At 36.0% G+C, this 15,575-nt stretch overlaps 1 protein-coding gene across 1 annotated transcript; it reads right to left on the reverse strand.

Moving 5' to 3' along the window:
- Positions 1-103: 103 nt before the first annotated feature.
- ctsc (cathepsin C) lies at positions 104-13,962 on the reverse strand. The gene is made up of 7 exons (XM_088639220.1): positions 13,639-13,962; positions 13,125-13,270; positions 11,944-12,107; positions 11,435-11,590; positions 10,880-10,998; positions 3,008-3,139; positions 104-1,334 (listed from the first exon to the last, which is right to left on the reverse strand). Exons 1-7 carry the CDS (start codon positions 13,796-13,798, stop codon positions 832-834), a joined length of 1,380 nt encoding a protein of 459 aa, XP_088495346.1. The 5' UTR covers positions 13,799-13,962; the 3' UTR covers positions 104-831.
- Between the last annotated feature and the right edge of the window lie 1,613 nt (positions 13,963-15,575).

A 15,575-nucleotide genomic window follows, 5' to 3' on the forward strand; every position in this document is an offset into this window, starting at 1 on the left:
TGAGAAATTCATGCTTTTTATCATCAAAACCAAAATGTCAACATCAATAATGGTCAAGTTCTGTAATATTTAAAGAGTTGTCCAAAACACACACACACACACATTTATTTCACAAAGCATGTTTACTTAGTAAAACATAAAACACTTGATTGACAATTAAAAATCACAGAAAATTCATTTGATTAAGTAACACTGCAAATTCCTTTAACCACATTGTTTCTGTATCATGCAGTTCCGATTTACAGCTTAGGTTTAAAAAAAGACTTTTCCCTGAAATTTGAAAATTCAAGGGAAGCTAGACCTACTGTTTACAATAACAAAATGAAGACACAATCATGCCATCTTCCCTTTAAAAATGAATCAGATAAAATGCCATTTTTTTTCCAGTGCAATTTGTAAATAAGTAAACAACCAATTGAAGGTGCTTTCCAATTCTGCAAAAACAACTGCTCTGTGATAAAAGATACAGTATAATAAAAGAAACCACATGCAAAAACAGACACTTTTGGCAAGCAGGTATTCCAGGATTTCACCGTTCAGTAAATCATTAACAATTTATGTGAATGATAAAAAATAAAACCAAAATAAGTAAAAAAGCACAAATACTTGCAAAATTCTCCTTTTAGCAATAGGCTACGGTGTCATTGTTACTGTATGTCTCCTTGTTTGCAATTAGATTACTGCCAATATGGCTGGTCAATAATTGCTGATTAAAGCCAAACCTCAAAACTGTAATTTTGTTTATCAATGCAGTCCTGTACACTGTAGATCCTAACAGGAATGTTGACAGCATCAGCCACAAACAAAGGAGCTTCACTTGACCAATGGAATCTATAACTTTGCAATGGGAGTGGCGGCCACAGCTATACTTTCTATAGCACACTCATCTGTTCCTCGGCGGATCCTGAAGTAGCCGTCCTCCCCCCATCCTGTTCCCCAGCTGTTTTTCACAATCCAATACTTCTCGCCTGTTTTGGGGTCACTTCCGTAGCCTACCAGCAGTACAGCGTGGTTTGTGAGCTCAAATGGGTTAAATTCGTCCATCAGACCAGTGTGGTGATAAATACCTCCTTTGTAATTCATGAAATCTGGGTACACTTCAAAGGCTACTCCCATTGGGCCATTCCTGACCAGTTCAAGTCTCATCTCGGCCTCATTGCATGCCCCATAGAAGCCACCTACATAATGGTATTCGGAGGCGTAGTACCGGAAGCAGCTGTCCTTCAAAGTGCATGGTGAATCTCTGCCAATGTAAGGAAAGCAGCTCTCCTCCACCACTCCAAAGTCTTGAATATACTTTCCAGCAATAAGATAAGGGAATCCTCCATCACATCCTGCAAAGATGAAATTACAGTAGTTACTGGCAATAAAAACAGCAGGAACAACAGAAAGCCAAATAATCCAAAAAAGCCGATTACAGATTTGCAGTCCTCCATCAGTAAATGAAAGATAAAAGGTGAATGTTCAAAAAAAAGATATTAAAAACAAAAATGGAGCACTAAAACAGAAAAAAATGACAAAATGATGCAAAGGAACAAGTAATAGGTTTATTCCATGATGAAAAAAAGAAGAGAGAAAACACAACGTTTCGGCCGTGGAGCCTTCTTCAGGTGTTTAAATATTCCTTTTAACATTAATTAATTGTTGGAAAGTCAAGCAAGTCACCAAAAAGTCTATACATATTGTATATTGGACACAGGTCACAACTAGGTTAGAGTGTGTGTATATATATTATAACCTTGTTATTATGCTAGCAAAAAATTACTTTGCTTTTACTTTATCTGCTTTTAACTGGTTAACAGTAACAAAACTGCTAGAACATTGATCTCTTCTACTGCACTGACACCACAGCCTGGCACAAGATGTTTTAGTGATTAGACAATCCCTGTAGCACTTCTGATCAGGTCAAAGAAGATAAATAGGAGAACAAATTGCTCAGACTGCTGACACCAGTTTGTTGAGTAATCATTCTGATCACAAAAATATAAAACACATAGAATTGGGACTCATCCAGATATTAAGATGCTCATAACATTTTCCTGGCATTTAAACAGAGTTTTAGATGCAAGTGAGGGATCAGGAAAGAAATAACTGAAAACATCCGAGAGGCTTAATGTAGTCTAAACGAGACTCAATGCTTACTCAATATACAGTATACTGTGTATAAATATATACTATACATTTAAACCTCCAGTTTTGAAAACATTTCAAATTGGATCAATGAAGAAATTAAACGTAATGATCAAGACAATATTATTAAGCCAAATTAGCTGTTGTTTAACCATCTTAAAATAAAAGCTAAATTCTAACCCTCCTCTGCCCCATCCTGTTTCCTCTGCTGAGGAACGTGGGAAACAGTGTGAGACTGAAAGTCAGATACACAGCCCTTATTTTTACTGAAGTGCAATACACATGGTACTGTAGACTTTTAAAGCAAATATTGCATGGTAAGACCATGTGTGCTCTGAGGCATGTGCACTAAACAGCATTACTCTTATTTAGTTTGAAAAAGGAATGTGGAGAATTCTGTTCATTTATTGGGAAATGTGCTACCTGAATCTATGGACAGCTGTACAAGGTGAACTAATAACCTGGGAAAAGTGAAGAAGTGTTTAAACTCCACATACAGTAAGCTACTACACTGCGAGGTACAGAATGGAATAAAATACATTTCTAGGTAAGACTGCAGTGACCATTGTTCCTTTATAGATCTAATCACTTGCATTTGTAAATTTATGAGTGAGAGTTGGCAGGGAAAACGATCTCACTCCGCTATCCAGAACCGATTAAATTGAAAGATCAGTTCATGATTTTAAATACTGTTTTACAATAGCAAAGGTTTAGAGAATGCACTGCAAGCAAAGAATAAAATATACAATTATGAAAAAGGGGGAAACAGAGAGCCATTTAAAACCAAGTATTTTCATTCAATGCATTAAAGGGCTTGCTGGAATTTTGAATCCGGAAACTTTATTCGCAGGAATTTTGCACTATTTCGCAATCCTACCTTGAGAATATTCGCTGCAGGAAACCACTTGCTGTGGGCTGAGGACAGGCTGCTGCGTGTTGTTGGTCAAGATGCGAATGCGGGCTTCCAGCATCCCCATCGAGGAGAAGGAGTAACAACTTCCACACGAAGCTGAAAAAAATATACAAGGCACAACAAAAAAATCAAACTCACTTGCAGCTCAGATTGGTGGTGAAGACCTTTTCTTTTAGAATGAACCCATCAGGTTGGTTATCTAGGGTTATGTTAATTTACTTCAGCGAGGATTTGTGACCACAGCCATTGAGGGACATAAAGTCTATGAGTTTTCAAAACCTCAGGATTAACAGATCTTGGTTAGTATGCTGTTCCTGTAGCCCATTTTATCCTTAATCTGTTTTTTCTCCATGGGAGACCAGTGATTGTGCATGATGGGGTGCTCTCAATCCACCTCACTCCAGCCCTGAAAACAATCACTTGTGATAACATCAAATGCTCAGCAGGGGGCATAAATAAATTTCCTTTATGTGCTCAAGACTTCATCCTAAACTGAAATCCTGGAAGAACAAAGCACAATGATCAGCAATTAACCAGAAATTGCAGAAACAGTCAGAAACAGTCAGACTATACTGTATATAGTATAATGTTGTACAGTCAACTATACAGTAGTTATTTCAAATCTGCATTCGTTCCAAGAAAACGCATGACAGAAGGATGCATGCAACTGAATAGAATTGATTATATTCTAAATGACAAAAATATGTAACAGAAAATGTATTTTAAGTAGAAAAATAATAACAGTAGACGATAAGACAGGTGAACATTATCCTTATTATTGCAGGCAAATAAAACAGGTCTCTTTAAACACATGCTGAGCAATGCCATGTGGTTTGTGTTCAAATAAGAATGTACATTATTTTTTTCTTCATATCAAGTTAGCACTGCTCAGTTAGACTGATTTGCAACACGACAGACTGTGTTGACACTCTGACAAGACAAGTATATTACCTGCTGTGAGAACTGTAAGCCTACTGTATCTTGAGCAACTGGGTTACACATGCAGAAAACATCTTGTTAAAAGAAAGCACATAATTACTTAACTATAGCTGCCAAGTGGACAGTACACACGCCAATACTTTTTTCTTTAATCCCGCATTGATTTTGAAAATACAATGCAAACTGTTACTGATTAGCTCCCAGAATATGGATAATGAGTATTCCAGATGACAATTCAAAATATTTAAGAGTTTTTTTTACCTTCCAAGTTGTATGAAGTCAATAGATCTGTTCCCTGTTGGGAATGAGAAGTATCACTTTTCTAAAGGTACTACAAAAAAAATAATCAAAATCTGTTTAATCTAATAGTGTTTAAATATTTCTAATGCTACCCTAAGCAGTGAAGCCACATCATTCCAATTCTTATGTCTTTGTATGCACATTTGGGGAGATTTAGAAATTTTAACCTTCGTTTAAGTTCTCTATTACCAGCTAAGATCCTCAAGATCCTTCCAATTCTGACAGGTCAAAAAGATAAAGCCCTTGCACAGCCCTAACTGTCCTTACTAAACATATCTGAAAGATCAGGATTTTGAAACCATTGCATCTTCATAGGGTTCACATTACAGGAGTTTAGAGGTAAAGACACACTTCCTGTCAATGGACTCAAAATTGTTTTTCTGAATGGTTCGGACCATAATGTCTTCAGGTCATCCAACCACGTGCCAAATGATTATCTCACTATTAAACATTTGAGAATAACATCATAAGATTTTATGACCAAATGATTACTACTAGTTTATCATTGTACAGGCCATACAATTGTGAAAAAACAACTCTGACTTGGTGGAAAAATGCAATGTTATTATATAATGTAGCCTTTTCCTACTTTTAAATGCATCAACCTCTCTCTCTTATCAAACTGCATCAGTAAAAAACTAACATCTCTACTACTGCATCAGGTGGTTAAAAGCTGGAATTATCTTGTATTGCTGAATAGGCACTGGTTTTCACTGGAACCAGAGATCCCAAAAATGTACAGGTCTACTACCCACACGATTGGTTGTTATTTACGTAAATAGTGGGTTCTTTTCAGGAAGAAGGGAAGAGATATGCAATTATCAGAGATCCTTCCCTGCCAACAGCACAGCTGGCTGCTGAAACTGACAACTTGAACTGCCAGTAGACAGAGTTCCATCTACTCTGTGCAAAGGGAACCACATTGCCCTCTGTTGACATGTTAGGTTATTGGAAGAAACACCAAGAGCTTAATGAAGATCGGAGTAAATATTTTTTAACCGATCACTTTCTAAAGCATGGAAAAATGGAGTATTCATCTATTAAGTTTGCAAGAATAACTCTTTGTCGAGTTTGCTGAATAGGTTTAATATCTTGCATTATCCTATATTTTAGAAACCCTCAAGGTTCATTCACAGATGTTCTCCCAGAAGTTGACGAATCAAATGTTTGATGATGACTTTCATATAAAAAAACCAGGAGGTATTGCAAATATCTGTATACAAAATGAAAGTGAAAATACAGCACATTCTAAGCTCTAGACCAGTAAGCTGGCACTTGCAATATATCATGCAGATGCTTTCAAGCAAGTGTCAATAAGCAATTGGAAGAATTTATGCCTCATGCATCAATAACCAGGCCTAATGATTTCTAGGAATTTCTAGAAAGCTCACGCAAAAAAGAAAAGTTAATCATGGACATGCGCTTGCATTGCAAGACTTTACTCATATTAGCTTGATGCTATGTAAGTTAAAAGCTGTAACAAGATTGGGCCGTTGCACGTAAGCAAATAAAACACTGGACTTAAGTCTTACAATGGAAAAACATCTAAGATCGAGATCAATTGCTCGTCTTAGAGTATAAATACTGTTTAACTCACACTGTAAATTACCCCCTTTTAAAAGCATATACATACAGTATACTGTACATATTGGCTTACTTTTGACATAAAATAGCTTCAGATTTATCTAAATGGCATAGATCGAAAATGATGAAGTGTGCATTTAGATAGAGGTGTTATGATTCACATTTCTGATAATCACACTCTATATGAAATGCCGTACTATTTTGAATACTGCTGCATTTAATAAGATATATAATTCCCAATTTTGAGATGATATACAAATCCAAAGTTTCTTTATGAAAAAACAAAACAAAAATTAGTTGTTCATTATAGTGTAGGTCTTAAAAAATACAAATCCTTAAGAATTTTTATAAACATCAAATAACAGAACAGTGTCTTCACTAGAATTCACTGTATTTGATGTTATTAGAGACAGTATCTTATTTCCAACACAATTTCTAATAGAGTTTAAAATTGCTTGTAATATTATATTTGTTACAATCGTGTTATGTTTTCTTTTCTTGTCAACTGTTTGTTGGTCAGTTTTTACAGAAAATAAGATGTACACCTTGTTTTTCTGTTATTCGCCTTATAAGTTGTAGTTTCATAATGTGGTCATCAAGATTAAACTTTAGGAGACAACACTGCATGTATCAAACCTCCAAAATAGCTTCTTCCCCAGAGCCGTCAAGTTGGTGACGCCCCCACTCCCTCCCATCATATTATGATCTCTCCTAACGTCTTCCTATACCCACAAGGACTGTACGCCAACACCACTTCACACACATGTAAGCCGAAATTGTACTGTGCCTTCAATAGCTCAGTAAAACTGTATCAGTCGTAATATTTATTAATCACCATACTATTTTTGCACTGTTCCAAGAATTACCTTACACTGTTTTTCTCCTGTTATATTTTCTCTGTTTGTGGAATTTTGCACAGTTTTGATTACTTGATTACATATTATTTATGTTATGTTATTACACGTTACTGTTGTTGTTGTTGTGTTACTGTCTGTTGTCTTATCTTCTGTCCTATTTATATACTGCACCTCAGTGACTAATGAGAAACACGTTTCATTATACTATGCACCAGTATAATGACAATAAAGCTGAATTGAATTGAAAATTCCATTACTTCCACTACATCACTTTTCACCTGTATCCTTCATAAACAAGGCTGTAGAAAGGAAGACCGAACGCTGTAATCGTGTTTAGTTTTCTAATTTCGCTTCATCTTTCCAGCTTGCTGTTGTATCCAAACTGCATAGCAGACATTAAAACTTGACCCACTGGTCAGGTAAAGCAAGCCACAGAAAATTGAATTTAAGTACTCTCACGTAGGTGTAAAGGGAGGCTTCATTGTAAATTGACAAACGAGGAAAGAACTGACTGAAAATAGGCAGCACAGTGCTGAAACATCATAAGCAGCTCTTACAGTCATTAAAGGTGCCTGAATTACACAGCTAGACTATGGCATAAGAGTTATCAAGCAAGACTAGGTGGCAAACAGCAGTTATATTAAAAAAGTATGTAAGCAATAAGAAACAGATCTCGACAACAGAGGCCATCAGCGTTTTGATATCCCTATGATAATGTACAATATTTTTTTCAGTAATATTGTTTTAATATTGCATCATTGCAAACTCATTTTAATACCTTTTCTAAAATACGAAAGAAGGCTTATTCATCTTAATTCAGATTAAAATCATTGGTTTCTGTTTTTCCCTGAAGAGCTAGATATGTCTAAACATAAAACAAATGTTTTTACTGTCTTCCAGATTCTACACAGAAGTGAGATTACCAAACACTTATCTTCAAGCTTGTTCGGATTAGCTGTGCGACGATAGTGAATTATTTAAAAAAATGAATGTCTTTGTAACAGCTGATGTGATTCAGTCATTTAAATTTCCACACAGAATAAAATCAACTTGTATCTTTGCTGAACAGGGACAGATTTGTTTTCTATAAGCATTTATCTTTAAATTCCAACTGTTTCTTATGGCCTAGGAAAGATGATTAATTTTCTTCTCTGTAATTTATGGTTTATGTAAAAAAAAAATATTTTGTCCTATTTAAACATTTTTAATACTTAGAGAACATATCCCAGAGAGGAACAATTAAATCCAATTTAATCACAAATGCCATGTTCAGAAGAATTTGTCTCAATAATGAAAAGAACAATAACCTAATATATACTGTACATGTGAAACATCTGTATCTATCAATAGGCTTTAGGATACTTTAAGAATGTAAAAAAAGAACAAACATGCTTCAGTTTATTGCTTGCCCATTTTCACAATACAATAAATGTATTATTGACATGGCTGCTTAGGGTGAAGCTGGTATCAATTTTCCAACTGGAGGATGTGTTAGTGATGAAGTGATGAAAAAGAGATTTGTGGTTGTCACTGATAATGTCTTAGCCTTTTCACAGAAGACATTTTATTGCACTCTACTGTGGTGTGGTGAACAGGAACTAGGTGGAAATACAGTACATAGTGAAATACAATGAGATCTTGAAATGCCAAATGATCAACCAAGCAACAACTCCATCTAGGCTAAAAGAATAATGCACAGACCCATCTGGACAACGTTCCGTAACTAAGATATTCACCCAACCGTGGATCTTCAATTTCTCAAACAGAAATTGTCAAATGTCAAAATCTTAGCAGCTGCGAATGCGAATGCATGCAGCAAGAGAATGAGACTTCCAATTGTTCAGGGCTCCTTGCCATTGAATCAAGACTCCATTCTGTCAAGTATCATGTGACATTTGGTCTGCAATGGCTTCACCACTATAAATGCTATCATGCAAACAATGTATTGCAGGACTTTGTATAATTTTTGGAAGCTTAAAATTATAATCTGAGAAAAAGGTGGGAACCAGGAATGTTTTTTCTGCAGCTGTAATTATATCTGATCTCTCCTCACCCCAGATGGGGAATGAGTTACTGTATACAACGTTTCCTAAATATAGTCAACCTCTAGAATACCTGGCTGGATAACTATGTTGAGTGGGATCACCTTTGCAGCGGTTGAAAGCAGTCACAAAGTGAGAAAATGAACGTTGAACAGTGAATCCACCAGAGTACAACACTGTGATTATAGTCGGAGGATGACATTACATTTATGCTGCTGCCCCGAGTAAGGCTTGGTGAGCTAGAAAGAAGAAGCTCAAGTAACAAGGAGGTTGCTGTAACTTCGTAAGGGCAAACAGGAAGAATACCAGCAGATTTGGTTTCATTATTAAAAATGGACTGAAACCAACTGAATTTATCAGTAACAAGTGTCTAATAATTCACCACCACAAACTAGTGAGGGGTTAATACACCAATGCCATTAGTGCATATACCCCAATTCTTTATACTGATGAAATCAACCAGGAATTTTACCCCAAATTTGAAAATTATTATACTTTAGAACTTCAACTACCAGAAATGGAAGGGACTCAAACTCTGCAATTGGAAAATGAAGTGCCCCCAAGTCCTCCATTATAAGCACCCGCAAAATGACTCTTGGGTTCCTTCCAGGAAACAACAGGCAGGATTGTATGCTGAGAATGAGTAGGAGATGTAAAGGTATATCAACCTCGAGTTCATGGCCTTTGTTGCTTGGCAGAATGACAGCATCTTTGAGGTTCAAAGGAAATTTCACAAGATCATACAGCAGGAAGACAAGCTGAAGGAAATCTAACATCTTGAAAATTTTACGCATAGCTTTGACAGTGCCACAGAATGGTCTATGATGTGAGCACTCAGAACTTAAGAACTTAAGATCGGGGGAGATTTGATTAAGGAGAGAGAAGCTGTTTGTTAACATTCTTTGGAAAGGATCATTTCATAGAAATACTCAACTGGGACTGCTATTGAGAATGTCATCTATCCCATTCTGCAAAAAATATAAGAATATTATTAAAATAAAAATAAACTTGGAATTTTCCAAATCTTTGCTGAGGGGAGGAAGGCCACTAAATACAGCAGATAAAAAAAAAGTTGTCTGAAATTCTTTTGATCTGAAGTCTTCAAGATGGAAGGTGTAGAGCTCACTTCACAGCTCCACACCCACTTGTTGAGGATCTGGAGTGATGAAGAAATCCCACGTGACAATCTTCAAGAAAAGAGGTAAGTCCAACCATGGATTAAAAGGAGATCATCTTGCTGTCCATCACAGGAAACATCATCATGAGAAACAAGAGCAAAGAGCTGCTGTCGAATCTGTGTGCTTTTAAATCTTTATGAAAGAGAACTAATGTTGAGGGCCATGAAAGCACTTCAAAGATGTGCTCAAGACCAACAAAAAGAGATGCAACATCACCGCCAATTCATTGGAGATCACTGCACAGGAGTGCTGCCTCAGATGGAGGAAGAATGTACTGTACTGCAATAACTTCAGCACTTCTAAACCTCACAATGACAGCAGTACAAAGAAAACCAGGAAGAACAGACACAGAAGCAGCATGTCATGGACCATACAGTATAAACAATGCTGGATTACCCTTTCTAATCTGGAAGACATAACCAAAACTACAATAAACTCGAACTCTTTAAGAATGGGATTACTAGAGGGTCACCGTATTGACAATTATTTGCAAACTTAAGAGAGCCATGGCTGACTATTCCCACCCTAAACTCTCCAAGGAATCCATCAGTTGGTGGCATGAACCAGGCTAAAACCTGCAACTCCTGGATGGTTAAACTCAGACTATGGCTTTACATGAGCAATACAGGAGGCCCCAGTAAATGGTTTTTAAAGGATCTATATATAATTTAATGTAAAGGTTATAGAACTTCTAGGTCACTAAATCACTAATTTCTGAATGAATTTAAACTGCAAGATTGGTTATATTTTTTAGTATAAGCTAAATGTACATTACAGTTGATTTGCTAAAGGAGCTGCAGGTTGGCTATTTAGCAGTCTTATTGCCTATTTCTTCCAAGGCTCACATTATTTTATCAAATAAAATACCGAAGATATTATGACTTAACTGTAATTTTGCTGCAGTCAAGATGATCACAGGAATGACAGCATCCTTACCTTGATTGCGGACAGGGCTGACATAATTGACCCCATTAACGTTTCTCCAATCCCATGATTCAGGCAATCCGGCAGCGAGCTTGGCTACTTCTTCTTTAACTGGAGCTGGTTTTAGGCGTCTACAGAAAAGGAAAAATAGTTGGAGTATTTCTGAGATAAAGATGAATATGTGAGTTTTCCTTTGATAATGTCTATCACCCTCAGACTAAACAGTCTATAGAAAAGAGTAGGTTCTGCATGTGGCGCATAAAAGAAAGTAATCTCATTGAAGGAAACCAAATTGAAAAATGTGAACATACTGTAAGTGAGCTACAGATTTCTTGATTACCAAGTTAACATATAAAAAAAGAAAAGTCTGATTATTCATCTTAAAACCAAGATGGTCCTAATGACTTGAGAATAAAAAAAACACTGTAAAAAAAGACATCATGTGGCCCATAGCACTTTCAAAGCCATAACAAAACTAAAGAAATATTTTTTACATTGCATGTTCAAATGTAAGATCATTGCACAAGTTTACTGATATATCGAATTAATCTAATTAATAAATTGTACCTTGGTACACGAGAGCCATGACCCCCAGATCTTCTGAGCAGCTCTTGAATAGTAAACATTTCGTGCTCACTATAGATGGCTGCAGTCCATGATGTCTGAATGGCATTGACAGTTCTCACATAGTCTGGATTTTGTTTGTAGGGCTGTTGTAATAGTCTTTTTTTCCCCCCAAAGAGAAACAAAATGAGAGGATTTGTTTAACAAAAAGCTTAATTGGACTTTTTCATGTACTCTTAGGATTTTTACTTTTTATTTGTTCTTATGAATTTAGGTTTTTGTAAACGGACATATCCCAAAACGTTAAAATAACATAAATGTATTTAAGCATGGAACTAATACACAGAATATTAAAATTAGGACTTTAAAATCTGAACTAGTGTAATAATAAATAATACAAAATACCAAATTAATTTTGTTTGTAGATAATATCAGGGATGCTTCCGTTTGCTCATGATGCAATTTGCTAAAAACTATATAAATAACATGTACAAGAAATGTATGATACTTACAGCATTTGCTTGGGAGAAAGTGTATTGCTAATGGAGGATTTTGGTGGAATGGACTTCACCTTTTTTCCTACAAAACAGGCCCAGTTGTGTCCCAGGACATCATGTACCCATCCTGGGAGAGTCTGATCACAATAGCTTTTTACTTCTGCTCCCTCCTTCTTGTACTGTGTTCAGTAGAGAACAATTAATCACAATAGAATGCTAATCCTACAAAGCCAAATCTTTTGTAGCATTTAAACCCCCCCCCCAGAAACCAACAAGCCAGCCTTAGCATAATTTATTTTGACAGGTATTACTTATGTAGTTAAAGTAAAACTTAATTTATCCTAACTTTAGCTGGGAAACTGCATTTCAGCTTGTCACACTAAAGATGACGCACCAACACTTGTGTAAGTCACAAGTTGCAGTACACATCGTCTTTACAACCAGGAGTCACATGTAATTTCAAAAAGTACACAGCTGGCAAGGGCTTAGAAGGCTTTATTGTAAAAAAATGTGTTTACACTGCATGAATATACTAAATAGCCTATTATAAAAGTTTTTGCAGCATTTAGATTCAATATCGGTGATTATAGGAGATTGAAGTGCTTAGCAATGCCAGAGTAATAGCCCAGCAGTACTTTATAGTGTAGTATCCGTTATGTATTACACTGCACTTCTGCTTTTCTTGTCTTTTGATTGCACAGGCCTGCAAGACAGACTGTTCCCAGCATCCAACGCGGAATAAACGTTATTATTAAATTATCCACATCAAGCAAGATACACTTCCTTGTTCCAGCTAGAAGAGGAAGCAAAGATCAACTTAAACCTTCTAACATTTCTGGTTGTACTGTAGGTCTCCAATGTAAAATGAAACGTTGCAGGATGCATGTTATTCTTACAGGAAGTTACTGGTCTGGGCCTCATGCATATGAAGGATCTTATCTTTGCATAATACCTAAGCTGCGTTTCCTTGCACATTGCCATGCAATTAGAAGAAATAAAGGAGGATGTGAGCTTGAAAGCATAGGAGCTCTTACAGATGCAGTGTCTGAAAAGAATAGACAAAATGGGGTCAAGCTGACCAAAATGCTTCAATAGTATTTAAGCTTAATAAGGTTGTATTCTAGTTCCATCCAGCTATAAACAGCTATAAAAGACCATGTGTGGACGGCAAAATCGAAGAATCATATGAAACCAACCTTGAAAAAGGCAAACCATTTATAGTCCGACAGAACCACCTCAAACCCCTGGTTGTAAATCAAAGTGAAGAAACCTGTGTTTCCTAAATCATCTGACGCAACATCCAGCTTCTCGAGGTGGACAGTAACGCTTTTTACAGCAGGTCCTAAAGCAAAGATACAGAATTATATATACAGTAAGCACTTCTGATGAGAATCAACCCTATTCCTCTCACAATTCAAACCTCTTTACCTCGATCGCTGCTACTTACAATATTATTCATTATAAGTGGTAAATCTGTATTTTTCTTCCAAAAACATACACAAAACAATTACTTACTGTACTAATATCAAATAATTTTGTTTCATAACAGTGGAATGACATGAGCAGTTGTTTATAAACAATTATTAGCTACAAATAAAGTCATTGAAAAGACTCCACATACAGTATTCTGTACTGTACATACGGTAGACACTGGCTTGGAAGCCCATTTTTGCAAAGATCGTTGCTTATTTAAGAACTTTTACCACTTACCCATGTTGGTACAGTTTATTGCTTTATCTTGACCACCTGTCGAAACCTGAAAGATCCAGGTTCCTACTAAATCTTCATACGAGCAGTTGGCCGGGGTATCGCAAAGCGAACTTCTCACCCCGAACGCAAAAATACACAACAGTGCAAGTTTTAGCTTCATTTCTTTAAAAAAATGTACTTATGCCAAGTCGTCTAGGTCAGGCGTAAGACAAATTAACCCACCGTTCCACAATTAAAAGCAGTATTCTGTACCATCTACCTACTACTACAAAAAGTAGCGTTCGCCCTTCCAAAAAAGTCAAATCGAAACTGAACTTTAAAACTGCTCAAGCAGCAGGGAACTTTCCGTCCTGTCATATGACTCGCATGTTTCACGTGATTGCATATATTCACCAGGTTGAGAAATGGATGTTAGTCGTTTATGTGAAGTATTTATTGGGGACATAATATACAGTAATATAAACGACATTCGGGGTGAAATAATAATGGTGATGAATGTGATGACTGGAACTTATTGTTTGCAAAAAAATAATCAATTACAAGGTAATACAATCACAGACTGGTCAAAACTGAAAAGCGAGACATGCGGTGTGCAGCTGTTGCTGCTATTGCTCAAGCATACATTATATGTTATTTGATGCTTTAAGATGTTGAATTGTAAGATTTTATATGCACAGTACTGTAAATGTACTGTATAATGTTGGTTAAATCACTTAATATTTGTGTTCCACTGTATATTAAGAAGTTGTAGTCTTATATTAGGAATTGTGTATTGTGTATTCTAGCCCATTGACGAAAAATATTACAATCCATATTGTTACTGACGTATTTGTGGCCACTTAAACTGATTATTTTAAACATATTTTACTTGACACATTTCTGTGATTGCACCTTCAGTATACATTTCCAGAAGTATTATTCTTTGATTACAATGTTTTTAGGGAAAACAGGATTTCTTTTTCTTGTTTTACATGCCTAGTCTAAAAAAAGGAGATTGTATGAGTGCTTCTAAATTTGTCAAGCCGTGAAGTTGACACACTTCTAGGGTAATATGGAGTCAGAGGGAGGCAGATCTGTTAACGTGGTGAATCATCGTCATTTCCCTCCCACCTCACACGCAAATTTCCCTTACATAAGTATGATTATAAAACAAACACTCTAGCACACAGCCACTCTTCAAAAGCATCCTGGCATACTGACATTAAAAAAGTGACAGTAAATCAAGTGTTTACATTTTCAGAAGTAATAAACATATTTGCTTTTGTTGTGTGCAATACCCTCACTACATTGTTGAATAAAGCAATGGCAATTCAGCTCTCTTCACTACACGGATTACTTCCTCTTAATCTTTCGGCAGGCTCGGTGTAGTGGCTATAACCAGCCTTAAAAATAGCAGCACAACATGCTTGTACAGTACCGCTATGGAAATGTTTCACCGTGAATAGAATGACTGTCATTTTGACTTGGTTTCAATTGTTGTCCTTGATGGGGAAAAAAAAAGTTCACTACTGAAATTGAAATCTCTTTCACAGACGGTCTTCACTCTCGTCTCTGTAGACGGAATGATTTAAACACCTTCAATACAAAGGCTGATTGAAAAAAAGAAGAAGAAAGAAAGTAGTTTTCAACTAAATATGCCTAATATCGATCTATTGAGAAAATACCTGGTTAAAATTGCAGTATAAACCCCTTTAATCTTTGGAACCAGCATTCTGTACATATATTGTTTTATATTGTTATTTATATATTATTTTTCATTTTCCATTAGTCCTTCACTAACAACTGCAGAAAAATATAAAGGTATTTTTTTATAATCAAAGGTATATCTTTGATTATACTCTATTTGGAAGGGCTGGGGCTAAGATGTTTGTAAAGCGTATAATGAAAAAATCAATCAATAAAACTTAGAAATATTGCAGCTGTACAATATGATCTAT

This window comes from Lepisosteus platostomus, chromosome 7 (genome assembly GCF_059453375.1).
Source record: "Lepisosteus platostomus isolate fLepPlt1 chromosome 7, fLepPlt1.hap1, whole genome shotgun sequence".
In the NCBI taxonomy this organism is placed as follows: Eukaryota; Metazoa; Chordata; class Actinopteri; order Semionotiformes; family Lepisosteidae; genus Lepisosteus; species Lepisosteus platostomus.

Coding starts and splice junctions, on each gene's coding strand:
- ctsc (XM_088639220.1), bottom strand. CDS start 13,798: ATGAAGCTAAAACTTGCACTGTTGTGTATTTTTGCGTTCGGGGTGAGA. Junction 10,999..11,434: donor CATGGCTCTCGTGTACCAAG/GTACAATTTATT, acceptor CCTTTTCTGTAG/ACGCCTAAAACCAGCTCCAG. Junction 3,140..10,879: donor CAGCCCTGTCCGCAATCAAG/GTAAGGATGCTG, acceptor TATTTTTTTCAG/CTTCGTGTGGAAGTTGTTAC.